Here is an 18912-nt window from a genome sequence, read left to right on the forward strand (position 1 = left end):
AGAAAAAAGCGGTGGCGCCACAGGACATTAGTCCCCGCGTACTCCGACAGTGTGCTGCGGAGCTGGCGCGCCCACTCGCTTCACTCTTTAACCACTGCCTCAGCAACGCCACATGGCCTGAAATGTGGAAGGGGAGTAGTGTGGTGCCTCTGCACAAGAAAAATGCAAAGACAGAGGCAAAAAACTACAGACCCGTGTCCCTGCTGACTGTGCTGAGCAAAGTGCTGGAAACTGTTGTGGCCTCGAGAGTCACGCGGCACCTCGAGAGGCACCACCTGCTGAGCAACAGACAGTTTGGGTTCAGGCAGGGGAGGTCGGCGGCAGACCTGCACCTGCTCCTCTCGACGGAGTGGAGTGGGGCCCTGGACCAAGGGAAGACCACGGCTGTCGTGGCTCTTGACATCGAGGGGGCGTTCGACAAAGTGTGGCACGCAGCCCTCACCACAAAGCTCCGTGCTATAGGCGTGGACGGGGCTCTCCTCCAGCTCTTTGAGAATTACTTGAGAGACAGACATCTCAAAGTAATCATCAATGGGCGGGAATCAAATCCACAGCCCATAAGGGCAGGTGTTCCTCAAGGGAGCTGCCTCGGCCCTTTGCTGTGGAATGTGTATGTCAATGATCTGATGCACCTCGTTCCTACCGCGAAGGCGTTTGCAGATGACATAACACTATCCCACAGCTACGGACTGGAGGAGAAAGCTGCAGCCAACCGCGACATCAACGCCACCCTGAGCCGTGTTGCAGCCTGGGGAAGGAAGTGGCAAGTAAAGTTTGCCACTCACAAAACCCAGCAGCTCACTATCAACAGGACAAGTAGAGCCCCGCGCCTCACCTTCAACGGGGAGACACTGACGCCGCGGGATGAGGTGGAGGTGCTGGGGGTCACTTACGACCGTAAGTTGACCTTCAGAACCCACGTGGAGCGACTCGCCAGAGAGGCCTCAGGGAAGCTGGCATCCCTGAGGAGAATCTCCTACCTCCTTGACGCCAAGGGACTGGAGTTACTCTACAAGGCGCAGGTCCGCTCCTCCTTGGAGTACGCGTGCCTGGCCTGGGGCGGCGCGGCAAACAAGCACCTAGCTCTCCTGGACAAGGTGCAGGACCGAGCGGCGAGACTCATCAGGAACAGTGAGCTCGGCCTTCAGCCTGGACTGCACACCCTCCAGCACCGACGAGACGTGGCGGGCCTCACCGTCATGTTCAAGGTGCAACAGCAACGGGTGCCGCACCTACAGGCTCTCCAGCAGCCTGCCCGACATGCCGAAGTCACCACCAGAGCTGTCACACGTGCCCCTGGGGAGCTGCACCAGCCCAGGTGCAGAACGTGGCACCATCAAAGACAGTTTGTTACCGTGCAGCCAAGTGTTGAGGGCTGGACCAGGCAGCAGTTCAAGACTGCAGTGAATGTGTTGTTGCAACAGACAAACAGAGAAAGGCTTTCAGATAGAAGGCATTAGCAGTGACTTCTTTAGCCTAAATTGTTGTATGAAATATGTAAAGTATATGTACAGCAACTCTGTAAACACATATCATGTAGATTTGTATAAATAAAAAAAAAGAAAAAAAGAGAGAGAGAGAGAGAGAGAGAGAGAGAGAGAGAGAGAGAGAGAGAGAGAGAGAGAGAGAGAGAGAGAGAGAGAGAGAGAGAGAGAGAGAGAGAGAGAGAGAGAGAGAGAGAGAGAGAGAGAGAGAGAGAGAGAGAGAGAGAGAGAGAGAGAGAGAGAGAGAGAGAAGAGACAGAGAGAGAGAGATAAGAGACAGAGATAAAATGACATGATGACCGTGGTGCATGATGGTGCATAACAATTCTCCTTTATGTGACGCATAAGTTGTTGATTCGCGATGCGCCACACAGATTTTTTTGGAGGTAACACCAGCTGCATTGTCACATCAGTATTTGTTTGCTTGTGTGTCTGTCGTGCCCAGAGAAGATGGTGGCACAGGTCGGTTGCAGAGCGGTGTCTCGTTGGGAGTGGGCTTTTGCAGCTTACTCGTACACAGCCAGCGGTCTCAAAAGGACTGCGGTAGCCTCCGTGGGTCAGCAATATGTCCGCCGCTATTCTGTCCCCACTAGCCACAGGTGAGTCACAACAGTGGTGTGTGAAGGCGAGGGATCCTCACACAGCGCTCATGAGTCACGTCAGTGGTGTGTAAGGGCAAAGGATCTTCAAATAGCGTTCATGTGTGACGTCAGTAGTGTATGAGGACCAGGGATCCTCACACAGGGTTCATGAGTCATGTCAGTGGTGCGTGAAGGCGAGGGATTCTTACACAGCTCTCGTGAGTCACGACTAGTGTGCGAGGGCGAGGGAGCCTCACGAAGCGTAGAGTATTCAGTCTTTAAGCAGCAAATTTTCTTTACACATTTATCAGCAGACCTGTAATCAGTATATTGCCATTGCATAATAAAGAAATAGCTCGGTGCCTTAGCCAACGCTGCACTCTTACCTCGTCTTCGCATTCCCCTCGTGACTCGTATGCGTGTGTCGGGAATCGAGGGACGTGTGTGTTACGTATGTGGTTTGCAGGGCTTCACTTAGGGTGGAATAGTATATATTCTAACTTACTCATCCCATCAAAAGGTAGGCTAAGAAAGGAGACCCTTCAATTTTTCCAATTTTTCAAAGGATTTACTAACACAGACACAGAACACAAACACAAAACGGGGAACGGGCCTGAATGACTGGTGCCTCCCATCAAAGTGTCAGGGAAAGTTGTCACACCATCCCTGAACCTCTACACTGCACATGTAATTTGGGAACATCACATTACTACACCAGCAATGCTTTCATATCCCCTCTACAAACAACACTAGGAATATATTACAGCTATCTCTTCTTTTACGTGTATATTGTTGGTAGCTTTTCTCTTATACTGGACATAGTACTGAAGAAGTGTGAAGTTATGGCATAGAGTACAATTAAGACAAAAGAGTTGTTGCTGCTTGAGTCTCCTGGTAATCTCAGACATTGCTTGCAGGCAGAGCGAGACAAGGTGGAAGTACAAGGCTGACGATCATGTGATGAAAAGGTTCGCTATAGTACAAGCTGGGTTTCCCAGCAACAGCTTTGGCTTCACATTGAACACGGCGCGTCCTGTGTCGCCTGAAATGTTCGAGGAAGTCTTGATGCATCTATACAAGTAAGATGAGGCTGGAGGCATGCCGGCTTCCCCTTATATCTATGCCAGGATCTAATAAGTAACTTGTATGTGTGCAGCAACTCTAATGCTGAAAACACACACACACACACACACACACACACACACACACACACACACACACACACACATAGGAGGAGGAGGCAGTAGACACCTGCCGAAACGATAATTACTCCCAGTGAGGTCTAAAGCACTGTTCAGGGGGTGCTGTGAACTTATCATTAAACCCAGCTGTGACCTCATTGAACGTTTCCCTTTGTGTCTCACAACACAAGGGGGCAGTCACAGCCTGTCCTCTAAAGACAACTCTCTTTCTCCAAATTTTAAAATCATGGCGACTCCTACACCAGCCTCGGAGTCCCCATCTGGGGAGGGGACCATAAATGTCCCCAAGTCGGACTGCCTTTCCGCCGACGACCCTAAGTGTCTTGACACCCCCCTCAACTTTTTCTTCATTAACTTCTGCAACATTCATGGTCTAAGATCTAATTTTCAATCTGTAGAACACCACCTCTCCTCTTCTAAACCTCATCCTCTTTTCCTCACTGAAACTCAGGTGTCTGAGGCAACTGACAGTAGCCCCTTTTCTGTTCCCTCCTACTTTCTCTATCCTCATTTTCGATCCAAAGCTGGATGCTGCGTTTATGTGCGCAATCACTTAACCTGCTCTCGTGCCCACGCTCTTGAATCTTCCGAGTTTTCCACCATCTGCCTACGACTACAGAGTCATTCTCATACTAAATTTATCTGTGCTGTATACCTCTCTCCTAACTCCTCTGACTATAAGAAATTCTTTGACTACTTAACTTCCAAAGTGGAGCACATTCTGACCCTCTTCCCTTTTGCAGAGATCTCCATTCTTGGAGACTTCAATGTTCACCACCAGCTTTGGCTTTCCTCTCCCTTCACTGACCATCCTGATGAACTAGCCTACAACTTTGCTATCCTCCATGACCTAGAGCAATTGGTGCAACACCCTACTCGTATTCCTGACCGTCTTGGAGATACGCCCAACATTCTTGACCTTTTCCTGACCTCTAATCCTTCTGCTTATGCTGTCATCCTTTCTTCTCCGTTGGGCTCCTCCGATCACAATCTCATATCTTTATCTTGTCCTATCACTCCAATCCCTCCTCAGGATCCCCCTAAACGAAGGTGCCTCTGGCGTTTTGCCTCTGCTAGTTGGGGAGACCTGAGGAGGTATTTTGCTGATTTTCCTTGGAATGACTACTGCTTCCGTGTCAGAGACCCGTCTTTGTGTGCTGAGCGCATAACAGAGGTGATAGTGTCTGGCATGGAGGCGTACATTCCTCACTCTTTTTCTCGTCCTAAACCTTCTAAACCTTGGTTTAACACAGCTTGTTCTCGTGCTATACATGATAGAGAGGTGGCCCACCAAAGGTACTTAAGCCTTCCATCACCAGAATCTCATGCACTTTATATTTTTGCCCGGAACCATGCCAAGTCTGTTCTCCAACTAGCCAAAAACTCCTTCATTAACAGAAAATGTCAAAACCTTTCAAGATCTAACTCCCCTCGTGATTTCTGGCATCTAGCCAAAAATATCTCCAATAACTTTGCTTCTTCTTCTTTCCCTCCTCTACTTCAACCAGATGGCACCACTGCTATCACATCTATTTCTAAAGCTGAACTCTTTGCTCAAACCTTTGCTAAAAACTCTATCTTGGATGATTCAGGGCTTGTTCCTCCCTCTCCTCCACCCTCTGATTACTTCATGCCACGTATTAAAATTCTTCGCAATGATGTTTTCCATGCCCTCGCTGGCCTAAACCCTCGGAAGGCTTATGGACCTGATGGGGTCCCTCCTATTGTTCTCCGAAACTGTGCCTCCGTGCTTGCACCTTGCCTAGTCAAACTCTTTCAGCTCTGTCTGTCAACATCTACCTTTCCTTCTTGCTGGAAGTTTGCCTACATTCAACCTGTTCCTAAAAAGGGTGACCGTTCTAATCCCTCAAACTACCGTCCTATTGCTTTAATTTCCTGCTTATCTAAAGTTTTTGAATCTATCCTCAACAGGAAGATTCTTAAACATCTATCACTTCACAACCTTCTATCTGAACGCCAGTATGGGTTCCGTCAAGGCCGCTCTACTGGTGATCTTCTGGCTTTCCTTACTGAGTCTTGGTCATCCTCTTTTAGAGACTTTGGTGAAACTTTTGCTGTTGCCTTGGACATATCAAAAGCCTTTGATAGAGTCTGGCACAAAGCTTTGATTTCCAAACTACCCTCCTACAGTTTCTATCCTTCTCTCTGTAACTTCATCTCAAGTTTCCTTTCTGACCGTTCTATTTCTGCTGTGGTAGACGGTCACTGTTCTTCTCCTAAATCTATTAACAGCGGTGTTCCTCAGGGTTCTGTCCTGTCACCCACTCTCTTCTTATTATTCATTAATGATCTTCTTAACCAAACTTCTTGTCCTGTCCACTCCTATGCTGATGATACCACCCTGCACTTTTCCACGTCTTTTCATAGACGTCCAACCCTTCAGGAGGTAAACATATCACGCAGGGAAGCCACAGAACGCCTGACTTCTGATCTTTCTAAAATTTCTGATTGGGGCAGAGCAAACTTGGTATTGTTCAATGCCTCAAAAACTCATTTCCTCCATCTATCAACTCGACACAACCTTCCAGACAACTATCCCCTCTTCTTCAATGACACTCAACTGTCCCCCTCTTCTACACTGAACATCCTCGGTCTGTCCTTTACTTATAATCTGAACTGGAAACTTCACATCTCATCTCTAGCTAAAACAGCTTCTATGAAGTTAGGTGTTTTGAGACGTCTCCGGCAGTTTTTCTCACCCCCCCAGCTGCTAACTCTGTACAAGGGCCTTATCCGTCCATGTATGGAGTATGCTTCACATGTCTGGGGGGGTTCCACTCATACTGCCCTTCTAGACAGGGTGGAATCAAAAGCTTTTCGTCTCATCAACTCCTCTCCTCTAACTGACTGTCTTCAGCCCCTCTCTCACCGCCGCAATGTTGCATATCTAGCTGTCTTCTACCGCTATTTTCATGCCAACTGCTCTTCTGATCTTGCTAACTGCATGCCTCCCCTCCTTCCGCGGCCTCGCTGCACAAGACTTTCTTCTTTCTCTCACCCCTATTCTGTCCACCTCTCTAACGCAAGAGTTAACCAGTATTCTCAATCATTCATCCCTTTCTCTGGTAAACTCTGGAACTCCCTGCCTGCTTCTGTATTTCCACCTTCCTATGACTTGAATTCCTTCAAGAGGGAGGTTTGAAGACACTTATCCACCAATTTTTGACCACTGCTTTGACCCCTTTATGGGACTGGCATTTCAGTGGGCATTTTTTTTATTAGATTTTTGTTGCCCTTGGCCAGTATCCTTCCTACATAAAACACACACACACACACACACACACACACACACACACACACACACACACACACACACACACACAAACAAACACCAACAAACAAACACACACAAATAAATTCCTCCTCTACTAAACCTCATCTTTTGCTCACCGGAACGTAGGTGTCTTTTGACTAGTTAATTTCCAAAATGGAGCACATCCTGACTCTCTTCACTTTCGCGAAGATCTCAATTCTTGGAGACATAAATGTTCAGCACCATGTTTTGCTTTCCTTTCCTTTCTCTGGCCATCCTTCCGATCTTCCATGACTTAGAGCAATTAGTGCAACACCCTACACATATTCCTGACCATCTTGGAGATACGCAAACATTCTTGATTTTTCCTAACTTCTAACCCTTCTGCTTATGCAGTTACTATGTCTTCTCCATTGGACTCCTCCGAACACAACCTTATATATGTATTTTGTCCTATCGCTCCAATCTCTCCTTGGGATCACTCAAAGAAGAGGTATTTCTGGCGTTTTGCCTCTGCTAATCGGAGGGATTTGATGAAGTATTATTCTGATTTTCCTTGGAATGACTACTGATTCCGTGTTAGATCCGTCTCTGTGTGCTGCGTGCATAAAGGAGGTGATAGTGTCTGGCATGGGGGCGTACATTCCTCACTCTTTCTCTAGTCCTAAACCTTCCAAACCTTGGTTTAATTCAGCCTGTTCTCGAGCTACTTATGGTAGAAAGGCGTATCACAAAAGGTACATGAGCCTTCCATCACTTGAATCTCATGTGGCTTATATTTCTGCCCGGAATCATGTCAAGTCTCTCCTCCAACTAGCACTCCTTCATCAATAGAAAGTATGAAAATCTTTTCGATTCAACTCCCCTTGTGACTTCTGGTACCTATCCTAAAGTAGCTCCAACAACTTTTCTTCTTTACCTTTCCCTCCTATTTCAACTTGATGGCACCACTGCCATCTCTATCTGTAAACCAGAAATCTTCGCTCTAACCTTTACTAGGCACCGTAGCTTGGATGATTCAGGGCCTGTTCCTCTCTCTACCCCACCCTCCAACTACTTCATGCTACCCATGAAGATCCTTCGCAATGATGTGTTTCATGCCCTCGCTGCACTTACCCTCTGAAGGTTTATAGACTTGATGGGGTCTCTCCTATTGTTTTCCAAAGTGGTGCCTCCGTGCTTGCACTTTCCCTAATCAAACTAATTTCCTTTCAAACTACCGTCCTGTTGTTTTAATTTCCTGCCTCTTTAAATCTTTTGATTCTCTCCTGAACATATAGATTCTTAAACATCTATCACTTTACAACCTTTAATCTAATCGTCAGTATGGTTTCCGTTGAGGCCGCTCTACTGGTGATCTGGCTTTCGTTACTGAGTCTCGGTCATCCTTTTTCAAGGATTTTGGTGAAACTTTCGCTGTTGCCTGTAAACACATCAAAACCATGTGATAAAATCTGGCATGAAGTTTTAATTTCCAAATTGACCTCCTATAGCTTGTATCATTTTCTTTATAATTTCATTTTAAGTTTCCTTTCAGACTGTTCTATTGTTGCTATGGTACAAGGTCACTGTTCTTTTCTAAAGTCTATTAACAGTGGTGTTTCTCATGGTTCTATCCTGTTATACACTCTATTCTTATTCATCAATGATCTAAACCAAATTTCTTCTCCAATCCACTTCTACGCTGACGAGATTTTCCATGTCTTTTCATAGACATCCAGCCCCTCAGGAAGGGGAAGCCACAGAACGCCGAGTTCTGATCTCCCTAAAATTTCTGGTTGTGTCAGAGCAAACTTAGCATTGTTCATTGCCTACAAAAAACATCCATCTATCAACCCAATACATCCTTCCAGATAACTCTCCCCCTCTCTTCCATGTCACTCTATATTGAACATCCTCGGCCTGTCCTTTACTAACAATCTAAACTGGAAAATTCACATCTCATTTCGAGCTAAAAACAGCTTCTATAAAGCGTACATATTCCAGTGCCCAGGATGAGTACAATGAACACCATAAAAATGTTCTGATTGGCACCTCCCATCCACATTCATGGTGGTCAGCTCTTAAGCACTCCCTCTTCGGTGTGGACTCAAGTTTACCTCCTCCTTCCTGCACAGATGGTTCAATCTGTCATAATTCAAAGAACAAAGCCAATCTTTTTAGCCTCTGTTTTTAATTCAAAATAATGTAATGAAGAGCTGGAACTGCCACCGTCTTGTCCCCAGGATATAAAATTAGGCTCTATTGCTTTTAAGTCTTCTGAAATCTTAAGATACCTTCATAACTTAGACTCGTTCGGCGGTTGTGATCCTCTGGTTTTTTTGGCCTCTTTTTTTACAAAAAGACTGCTTCCCCTCTGGCTCCAAAGTTGGCAGTTATTTTTAGAGCCCTTTTACGTAGGGGTTCTTTTCCGGTATGCTGGCGTACTGCAAATGTTACCCCTATTCCAAAGGGCTCCTCACCCTCCATTCACCCCGGTGACTATAGACCCATCTCCATAACCCTGGTTCTGCCTAAGGTCTTTGAGCGCCTGCTGGCCAAGCGTCTCACCCGTTTTTTTAGATATTAATAAATTGTTGCCATCTAGTCAGTTTGGTTTTAGAAAAGGTCTCAGTACTTCTGATGCTCTTGTTTACATAAGAAACGACATTCAAGTTGCTCTTGATGCTGGTTATGAATCTAGAGTAATTTCACTTGACTTTAACTCTGCATTTGATCGTGTTAACCACAAAACCCTCCTGTCTAAAGTCAGATCTCTTGGCACTGGTGGCCGCTCCCATCAAATTATTTCAGAGTTCCTAACCGATAGAAAGCAGCGTGTGACTGTTGGTGGCAATTTCAGTTCCTTTAGTCCAGTTATATCTGGTGTTCCGCAAGGAAGCGTCCTGGGACCTGTTCTTTTTATTATTTATACAACTGACATGTGGTGTGTGATTGAGTCTGATATGGTTGTTTATGCTGACGACACCACTTTATATGCGGTAATTCCTTCCCTTCAGGATAGACAGAGAATCGCTAATGTTCTCACTCGTGATGTCTCAAGGATTATGTCTTGGTGTGATCGGTGGGGTATGAAACTAAACCCGAGTAAGTCCCACAGTATGGTTATTAGTCGATCAAGGACGCCTTTTCCTCCTCACCCTGATATCGTTGTCAATGGAGTGCCAATTTCAAATTGTTCCTCACTGAAGTTGTTTGGAGTCACCCTTGATCCCAAACTCACTTTTGAGTTGCACCTGCTTTCACTTGCGTCGTCAATCTCACGAAAAGTTGGTTTATTGCGTAAGTGCAGTCGGATATATTCCTCTGATGATATCGTCAAAAGCTGCTTTTACTCTTTCATACTGCCTCATTTTGAGTACTGTCATTCTGTTTGGATTTCTGCAGCTAAGTCTAACTTAAAACTTTTAGGTAGAGCACTCAACCAGATTAAATTTCTTCTCCCTAATCTTGAGATTAAACTTCGGCATCGTCTTTTGGTGGGGTCACTGTTTTATTTCTTCAAAATTATGTCTGATGTCAATCACCCGTTGCACCGTCATTTGCCTGCTCCTTTAGAACCGGTACGTGCTACAAGACACTCCGTGAGCCTGAACGACAGTGCCTTGTCTGTGAATCGATGTAATACATCATAATTTTCCCAGTGTTTCATCCCAGTGTCTGTCAGACTTTGGAATACACTTTCCACTGAAACTGTCAATGCTAGTAATTGTGAAACTTTAAAAAAACTTGTGAATACCTTTCTTCTCTCTCAGCACTCTACCTACTAGAATAACTAGATCTTTCCAAATCTTCTTATTCTATGCTTTCTTCCTGTTACTAAATCTTCAGTTATCAATGAAGTGCCACCCACTGGGCCTTCGGGCTTATGCATTCGTTCTTTCCGTTGGGTCGCCTTCGTTGATTCATATAATAATAATAATAATAATAATAATAATAATAATAATAATAATAATAATAATAATGATAATAATAATAATAATAATAATAATAATAATCGCTTTCTTTCCTGGGATCATCATGAGTGGTCATGATAATCCAGCTCTATTCATTCTAATCTCCGCTTCTGCTTTTCCCTTCTTTTGATCTCCGCTGCTACCAAATCCACGTGGACTTAATTTTCCGTATCTTCTAACTGATTCACGTCTGTGATCCACGCCAAATCAATGAAGCTGACCTACCCCAGTGAGGAGGGTCTGCGCTTGGTCAGGGAGTCAGCTGTTAGTCACAGGCTGGACTGCTTGTATTACCCGTCATTTACTATCAAATGTATTGACGAAGCAAGATGAGATTCCTTCACTACAATAAAAGGAGAGAGACTTAAAGATGACGGGACGACATGAGAGCACAGCAGTAGAACTGAAAGCCGCTGAAACACACTAACGGGAGACATCGCCGTTGGTCCAACAGTACAAATTCACCCCATTTTATAGGCGCATGAATTTGGATTTTTTTTTTTTTTTTTATGTAGGAAGGATACTGGCCAAGGGCAACAAAAATCTAATAAAAAAAAAATGCCCACTGAAATGCCAGTCCCATAAAAGGGTCAAAGCAGTGGTCAAAAATTGGTGGATAAGTGTCTTGAAACCTCCCTCTTGAAGGAATAAGTCATAGGAAGGTGGAAATACAGAAGAAGGCAGGGAGTTCCAGAGTTTACCAGAGAAAGGGATGAATGATTGAGAATACTGGTTAACTCTTGCGTTAGAGAGGTGGACAGAATAGGGGTGAGAGAAAGAAGAAAGTCTTGTGCAGCGAGGCCGCGGAAGGAGGGGAGGCATGCAGTTAGCAAGATCAGAAGAGCAGTTGGCATGAAAATAGCGGTAGAAGACAGTTAGATATGCAACATTGCGGCGGTGAGAGAGGGGCTGAAGACAGTCAGTTAGAGGAGAGGAGTTGATGAGACGAAAAGCTTTTGATTCCACCCTGTCTAGAAGAGCAGTATGAGTGGAACCCTTTTTAGGAACAGGTTGAATGTAGGCAAACTTCCAGCAAGAAGGAAAGGTAGATGTTGACAGACAGAGCTGAAAGAGTTTGACTAGGCAAGGTGCAAGCACGGAGGCACAGTTTCGGAGAACAATAGGAGGGACCCCATCAGGTCCATAAGCCTTCCGAGGGTTTAGACCAGCGAGGGCATGGAAAACATCATTACGAAGAATTTTAATACGTGGCATGAAGTAGTCAGAGAGTGGAGGAGAGGGAGGAACAAGCCCAGAATCGTCCAAGGTAGAGTTTTTAGCAAAGGTTTGAGCAAAGAGTTCAGCTTTAGAAATAGATGTGATAGCAGTGGTGCCATCTGGTTGAAGTAGAGGAGGGAAAGAAGAAGAAGCAAAGTTATTGGAGATATTTTTGGCTAGATGCCAGAAATCATGAGGGGAGTTAGATCTTGAAAGGTTTTGACATTTTCTGTTAATGAAGGAGTTTTTGGCTAGTTTGAGAACAGACTTGGCATGGTTCCGGGCAGAAATATAAAGTGCATGAGATTCTGGTGATGGAAGGCTTAAGTACCTTTTGTGGGCCACCTCTCTATCATGTATAGCACGAGAACAAGCTGTGTTAAACCAAGGTTTAGAAGGTTTAGGACGAGAAAAAGAATGAGGAATGTACGCCTCCATGCCAGACACTATCACCTCTGTTATGCGCTCAGCACACAAAGACGGGTCTCTGACACGGAAGCAGTAGTCATTCCAAAGAAAATCAGCAAAATACCTCCTCAGGTCCCCCCAACTAGCAGAGGCAAAACGCCAGAGGCACCTTCGTTTAGGGGGATCCTGAGGAGGGATTGGAGTGATAGGACAAGATAAAGATATGAGATTGTGATCGGATGAGCCCAACGGAGAAGAAAGGGTGACAGCATAAGCAGAAGGATTAGAGGTCAGGAAAAGGTCAAGAATGTTGGGCGTATCTCCAAGACGGTCAGGAATACGAGTAGGGTGTTGCACCAATTGCTCTAGGTCATGGAGGATAGCAAAGTTGTAGGCTAGTTCATCAGGATGGTCAGTGAAGGGAGAGGAAAGCCAAAGCTGGTGGTGAACATTGAAGTCTCCAAGAATGGAGATCTCTGCAAAAGGGAAGAGGGTCAGAATGTGCTCCACTTTGGAAGTTAAGTAGTCAAAGAATTTCTTATAGTCAGAGGAGTTAGGAGAGAGGTATACAGCACAGATAAATTTAGTATGAGAATGAATCTATAGTCGTAGCCAGATGGTGGAAAACTCGGAAGATTCAAGAGCGTGGGCACGAGAGCAGGTTAAGTCATTGCGCACATAAACGCAGCATCCAGCTTTGGATCGAAAATGAGGATAGAGAAAGTAGGAGGGAACAAAAAAGGGGCTACTGTCAGTTGCCTCAGACACCTGAGTTTCAGTGAGGAAAAGAAGATGAGGTTTAGAAGAGGAGAGGTGGTGTTCTACAGATTGAAAATTAGATCTTAGACCGCGAATGTTGCAGAAGTTAATGAAGAAAAAGTTGAGGGGGGTGTCAAGACACTTAGGGTCGTCGACGGAAAGGCAGTCCGTCCTGGGGACATTTATGGTCCCCTCCCCAGATGGGGACTCCGAGGCTGGTGTAGGAGTCGCCATGATTTTAAAATTTTTGAGTGAAGGGTGTGTGTGTTATTAGGTGCTTGTAGTTTTGTGTGGAGGAAGAGAGTTGTCTTTAGAGGGCAGGCTGTGACTAACCCCTTGTGTTGTGAGACACAAAGGGAAACGTTCAGTGAGGTCACAGCTGGGTTTAATGATAAGTTCACAGCACCCCCTGAACAGTGCTTTAGACCTCACTGGGAGTAATTGTCGTTTCGGATGCAACTGTGGATGTAAATGTTCACTTAGTCACTGATGTAGATTGGAATGTGATTGCATATATCTATTCTATCACAAACACAAACATAGTTGCTGAGAAGAATCAAGGAAAGTTATGTAGACATTCCATATTTATGAAGGCTTATGGAGTTTTCCAATACATCCCTATCGTATAGGAACAGCTGTACTTATTTTGATCGTAAGTTAATTTTTTCAATAGTTGTGTCACATTAGTGTCGTGACTATACACTTCTTTGATCGTCTTTTTCTTCAGGAAGATGGAAGTCCTGCGTGTCTGTTTCAGAGAGAAAGAAGGAAGCCTGTGGGTCGTCGACATGGACACACCAAAAATTGAATTTCAGGTAGTGAAAAAAAGGCTGAGGGAAACCAACAGTTTACTTCTATCCATAGTGTGTCTCAGCCTGCATGGTTAATTTGTATGTTGTATACCTTGCATAAGTAGCATTAGTATAACTTTTATTTTGTATTTACCCACATCACTCGTGATCTTGTATCCTTGGCAGGTGCTGGAGGGCGGCATCTTAGAGGACATAGTCAAGGCAATATCACAGCCCGCCTATAACTTATTCGAGGGTCCGCTGTGGCGTGCCCGGCTGGTGGTTTGCCCACCCGATGAGCCCTGCATGATGCCTCAAGTGAAGTATTCCTTCCCTCACCAGTACCACTTGGCTTTGGACAACCACCACGCAGTCACTGACGGCATATGTGCCTCGAATATCGTAAAGATCATTATCACCATCCTGGACAGCGTGCTGGACGGGGCTCACGTAGACAGTAAGCAGATTGGTGAATTTCGTGACCGGAGTGAGGTCAAATCTATAGAAGACAGAATCAGGGAGTCCTTGGAGAAAGACCCACACATGCTAAGCACACTGTTAGAGGAGCGTTATAAAATAAAGACAAGCGTTCCTCTTATCACCGAGATCTTTGGGAAGCCAGACGAACCCTCTCCTGAAACATATACAGTAACACCACAGGTCATAGACGACAAACTCCTGCAGGTTTTTAATGCTAAATGCAAGACGCATAAAGTCACCTTCAATTCAGCCTTTGTTGGGGTGATAAATGTGGCGCTGATGGAACTCGCGCGCGAGGCTGGCGTGGTGCGAGACACCTACATCATCACCCATTGCCATCCCGTCGACACTCGTCGCTATATGAGTGATGTGACGTCCATGGTGTGGGGCTACCACGTCGTCCACACGACTCACACCACGACCATGCCTTGTAATGCCAGGAGCACCTTTTGGGAGAATGTCATTAACTTTGATACCAATTTTCGCGACCGCATCAACACCATGGGTCCTCTGCAGGAAAGAATACTGGACACCATACTACAGGAAAGGAAGCCAGACCTTGAAAATATGATTATAAACAATCTCATGTTTACTAACATATACTCTCCTAGGGTAAAGACTTTTGGTGATGGGAAACACGTTCAGCTGACTAATTCCTGTGGGCACGTCTCGATGTCCATGACACACCACGAGTTCTGCATCACTGGGATGCTGACCAGATTCCGTGAGCATGTGCGGTTCCAGGTGTGTTACTACTCAGGATTCATCACGAAGGAGAATGCTGCAAGGATATCCGACAAGGTAGTCAGCATATTCAATGATATCGTCAAAGAGGTGGACGAGAGACAATAACTATAATTCTCTTAGGTATGATAGCAGTAGATTTTCAGCACTCAAAGGGCAAAGCACACAACCTACGGCCACATAATGAAGGTCCTAAGCCTCTTCCAGATATATATGCTATAATTCTTCAAAGGAAAACACTTCTTGCAAATGCTATTGATGAAGTCACGCCATGGTGCGTAAGTCGTATAATAATAGATATCAGAATGTAAATAGTATATTCCTTTAGAGGTGAGCTTGTCGCTAGTCTTGTCTTTGCATCGTGTGTTTAACACAAGATGTTTACAAGATGGAAACGTCAAATGATAAACTTATCAATATTCCTCGACCAGTGTTAAAACGGCTCCTCGAAAAAAAATAAAATAAAAAAAATCACGTTTCTGTTCACTGGGTGATTCACCGTCCATTTACATGTATGAAAAAATAGCAACATACAGCAACATACAATACGCAGACTCTTTTTGAAACTTCCACAGAGATCTGACACATTAACACATACAACATATGATTTAATAATATTATGGAGAACACACACACACACACACACACACACACACACACACACACACACACACACACACACACACACACACACACACACACACACACACACACACACACACACACACACACACACACACACAAACTGAGATTCAACAACTGTGTATCATTTAGTAATTTTGTTTAGCTCACGTCGGTCCAGGATGTACTAATCTGCTGTAGACACCGCTCTGTATTTTGCACTTAGGATAATATCGGACTTCGTCGTGGTTTGTATCTGATGTCACCATCTTCCACACTGTTTTGTCCAATTCATGTTCTCTGTATTGTTATAAGTATGTTCATTGAGAGAGAGAGAGAGAGAGAGAGAGAGAGAGAGAGAGAGAGAGAGAGAGAGAGAGAGAGAGAGAGAGAGAGAGAGAGAGAGAAAATTAAATCTTTTTTGTGCTTCCTATATGTTTCCAGTCTCTAACTCAAGGCAGCGGTGGGATCAGCGAACGGCGAAGTATGCTCAGAAGGGCAGCAGGCGATATGAAAGATTAGGAAGTGAACAAGGCAAATAGCTCATTAACAACGTGTCAAATAGCTCATCTGATTGTATATTAGTAAAGGAAGGCTACTAATGTCAGATTATCGAACCTTCTTCATTGCCTCTCTTGTTGTCTTCTTTATATTCACCCTCCTCCTCCTACCCTTCCTCTTCTTTCGTGACAGATTTTCATCACAATACTAAAGAACGCCATCATATATTTCACTTTAAAGAGGCGTTGCTGGCTGTCAAGCGCCGGAAAGAAGCAGCAATAGTAAAATTTCTTTTCTCTTTTGTATAGTATCTCCATGCACACTGAAATATGAGTACACTGCGAAATGTAATAATATATATTATATAAATATAAGTACACTGGTATTTTTATTTCCTGCCAGATCTGGATGAGGGAGGGGTGGGTGGAGGGGAGTATTCACCTATGATTCCTTTCTCTCTCTCTCTCTCTCTCTCTCTCTCTCTCTCTCTCTCTCTCTCTCTCTCTCTCTCTCTCTCTCTCTCTCTCTCTCTCTCTCTCTCTCTCTCTCTCTCTTAGTATATATTGCATAACGTACAAGCCGTCCCACAAGCACCAACAAGCCTGGTGTTGTTTGTTCTTCCTTTTTGTTCCTCCTCCTCCTCCTACTACTACTACTACTACTACTACTAATGCAACACCTGGTTCCTATTCTCCAAGTTTGCTTCCCTCTCCTATTTCTTGATTTTTTTTTTCTATACAGCCTCATTCTTCGAAAAGAACGTTACAAGTGCATCAGTCATCTGTCCCGTCAAGGGTGAGAAGCAAGAGGAAGTGGCTTATAGATCAAGTCAGCTTACGGCGTCTGTAGTTCTTGTCCCCACTGTCGCCATGGTCATGTCTTCTTGCCCTTCTGTTACGTTGACCTATTTCTAGACTAATGTTTACGAGATGGTGAAGCTGATACAGTCTTGCCTGTCGCCACAAATGTTCCTTCTTACTTTTCTCTCCTTTTTGTGTCGTTCCTCCCTCACTCTCGCCTCCCCGATGCTCTCACAAATTAACCAAGAAAGAACAACTGTTTTTCCTTTTACCCTCTTTTACCCTGAGTTTTGTGGAGTTGTTGGTCGGAAGTGATGCCTTTGAGAAAGAGCGTAGAAGTGGATGCATTACGGAGGTGATATAAAAAATGAAGTAGTTTGGTAACGTATTAAGAAGAGAAGACTAGGAACCAATTAAAAGAAACTGAATTAAAGAAAAAAAAAGTTGAGAAAAGAAGATCAAGGGGAAGACAAGGAGTGAGAAGATGAGATGAAAACATTGCGGTAGAAGTGCAAAGGATGAGAGTCACATAGGAAGACGCAAGAAACAGAAACAACTGGAGGAGACTCGTACATGGCACCAACCCCTCACTCTATGGAAACGGAAGAAAAAGAAGAGTAGCCTTTGAAATGGCATTCCCTAGCGTGTTCCTTCTCACAGCCTGGGTCTTCTGTTTTCCTGTTTCTCTTATCGTTTCTTTTCTCTTGTAAACCAAAAATTTACGTATTGTTTTTTTTTTTTCGATACATATATTTTTTATCAAACAAGTTATATGTGTCATTCTTACTTTTCCGTCCTTCTCGTGTCGTCGCTCCTGCTCCCTCCCCGATGCCATCACCACTAAACACAGAAAGAACGACTGTTTTTCCTTTTACCCTGAGGTGAGTTGAGTTGCTGGTCGGAACTGTTGCCTTTACAACCGCGCTCCCTGACGTGTTCCTTCTCACAGCCAGGGTTTTTTGTTTTTCTGTTTTTTTTTTTTCCTTTCTCTTTCCTGTTCTCTTATTAACTAAAGATTATGAATCGTTCTTTTCGTTTCTTCAACATATTTTTCACACGTCATACGTGTCCCCTCTCACTTTTCTCTCCTTTGTATGTCGTCGCTCCCTCCCCACTGCCTCCCCAATGGTCTTACCAATAAACCCAAAAAGAATGCCGATTTTTCTTTCTACTCTCTCTCTCTCTCTCTCTCTCTCTCTCTCTCTCTCTCTCTCTCTCTCTCTCTCTCTCTCTCTCTCTCTCTCTCTCTCTCTCTCTCTTTGAAATGGTGACACTGAGGGAATCAAATTTTTGGATGCGGGGAAAGCTGAAGGTTGGAAGGGTATATTTTGAGTGCGAGGTTTTTCTTTTTTTTACTTCTTTTTTTTTTTTCGATGTGGTAACACTGAGGAAGGAAAAACTTTGAAGGGAAAATATCTGGAAGTATATTTATTGGATGAAAAATTAAGGATGGGTGGCTATTTCGTTGTGTGTTTCCTCCTTTTTTTTCATTTTTCCTCAATTACACTGGGAGGGGAAAGAAAATTTTGAGTGGAGGAAAGAAAGAAGGATATTTAATGAAAGGAAAGCGATGGAATAATTTCATTGTGAACTTTTCCCTTTTCATTTTTTTTTTTTTTTGAGGTGATGACATTGGAGGAAAGAAAATTACAATTGAAAATTTTCGAAAGGAGGAGTAAAAGAATATATTTTGTGTAAGAACTTTTTTCCTTCTTTCCTTCCATTTTCTAAGTGATAACGCTTTTATTTTTCGAAGTGTTAAGCTTTTAATTTGTGGAGAGTAATTCAGGTTGCTGGAGAAAGGCACATTAGGGGAAGAATTCACGTGTAAAATAACTTCCTGTGTACAGCCAGGCCACTGGAACTGAACTGCTCCTCTAAATTTATTTCTCTAACTCCCACACTTCCTTAAGAAACGAACTTTGAACAACACATGAACGCCTGATTCCTGATCTCTCTAAAATTTCTTATTGGGGCAGAGGAAACTTGGTTTTGTTCAATGCCTCAAAAACTTAATTCCTCCATCTTTCAACTCGACACACCTTCCAGACAACCATCCTCTCTTCAGAGACACTCAACTGTCCCCCTCTTCT

The 18912-nt window shown here is 44.2% G+C and overlaps 2 protein-coding genes across 2 annotated transcripts in view; both read left to right on the forward strand.

Moving 5' to 3' along the window:
* LOC135112358 (uncharacterized) overlaps window positions 1-18912 on the forward strand; it is a 46625-nt gene that overhangs the window by 17857 nt on the left and 9856 nt on the right. The window lies entirely within an intron of this gene.
* Window positions 1755-15632, forward strand: LOC135112357 (uncharacterized). The gene is made up of 4 exons (XM_064026732.1): window positions 1755-2083; window positions 2983-3144; window positions 13610-13697; window positions 13860-15632. Exons 1-4 carry the CDS (start codon window positions 1935-1937, stop codon window positions 15003-15005), a joined length of 1545 nt encoding a protein of 514 aa, XP_063882802.1. The 5' UTR covers window positions 1755-1934; the 3' UTR covers window positions 15006-15632.

Source organism: Scylla paramamosain, chromosome 23, assembly GCF_035594125.1.
Source record: "Scylla paramamosain isolate STU-SP2022 chromosome 23, ASM3559412v1, whole genome shotgun sequence".
Classification (NCBI taxonomy): domain Eukaryota; kingdom Metazoa; phylum Arthropoda; class Malacostraca; order Decapoda; family Portunidae; genus Scylla; species Scylla paramamosain.

Excerpts from the sequence above, each read along its gene's own strand:
- LOC135112357 (XM_064026732.1), top strand. The coding sequence starts at position 1,935 with ATGGTGGCACAGGTCGGTTGCAGAGCGGTGTCTCGTTGGGAGTGGGCT. Across the intron at positions 2,084-2,982 it reads TCTGTCCCCACTAGCCACAG|GCAGAGCGAGACAAGGTGGA; the intron begins GTGAGTCACAAC and ends CATTGCTTGCAG. Across the intron at positions 3,145-13,609 it reads GTCTTGATGCATCTATACAA|GAAGATGGAAGTCCTGCGTG; the intron begins GTAAGATGAGGC and ends CTTTTTCTTCAG.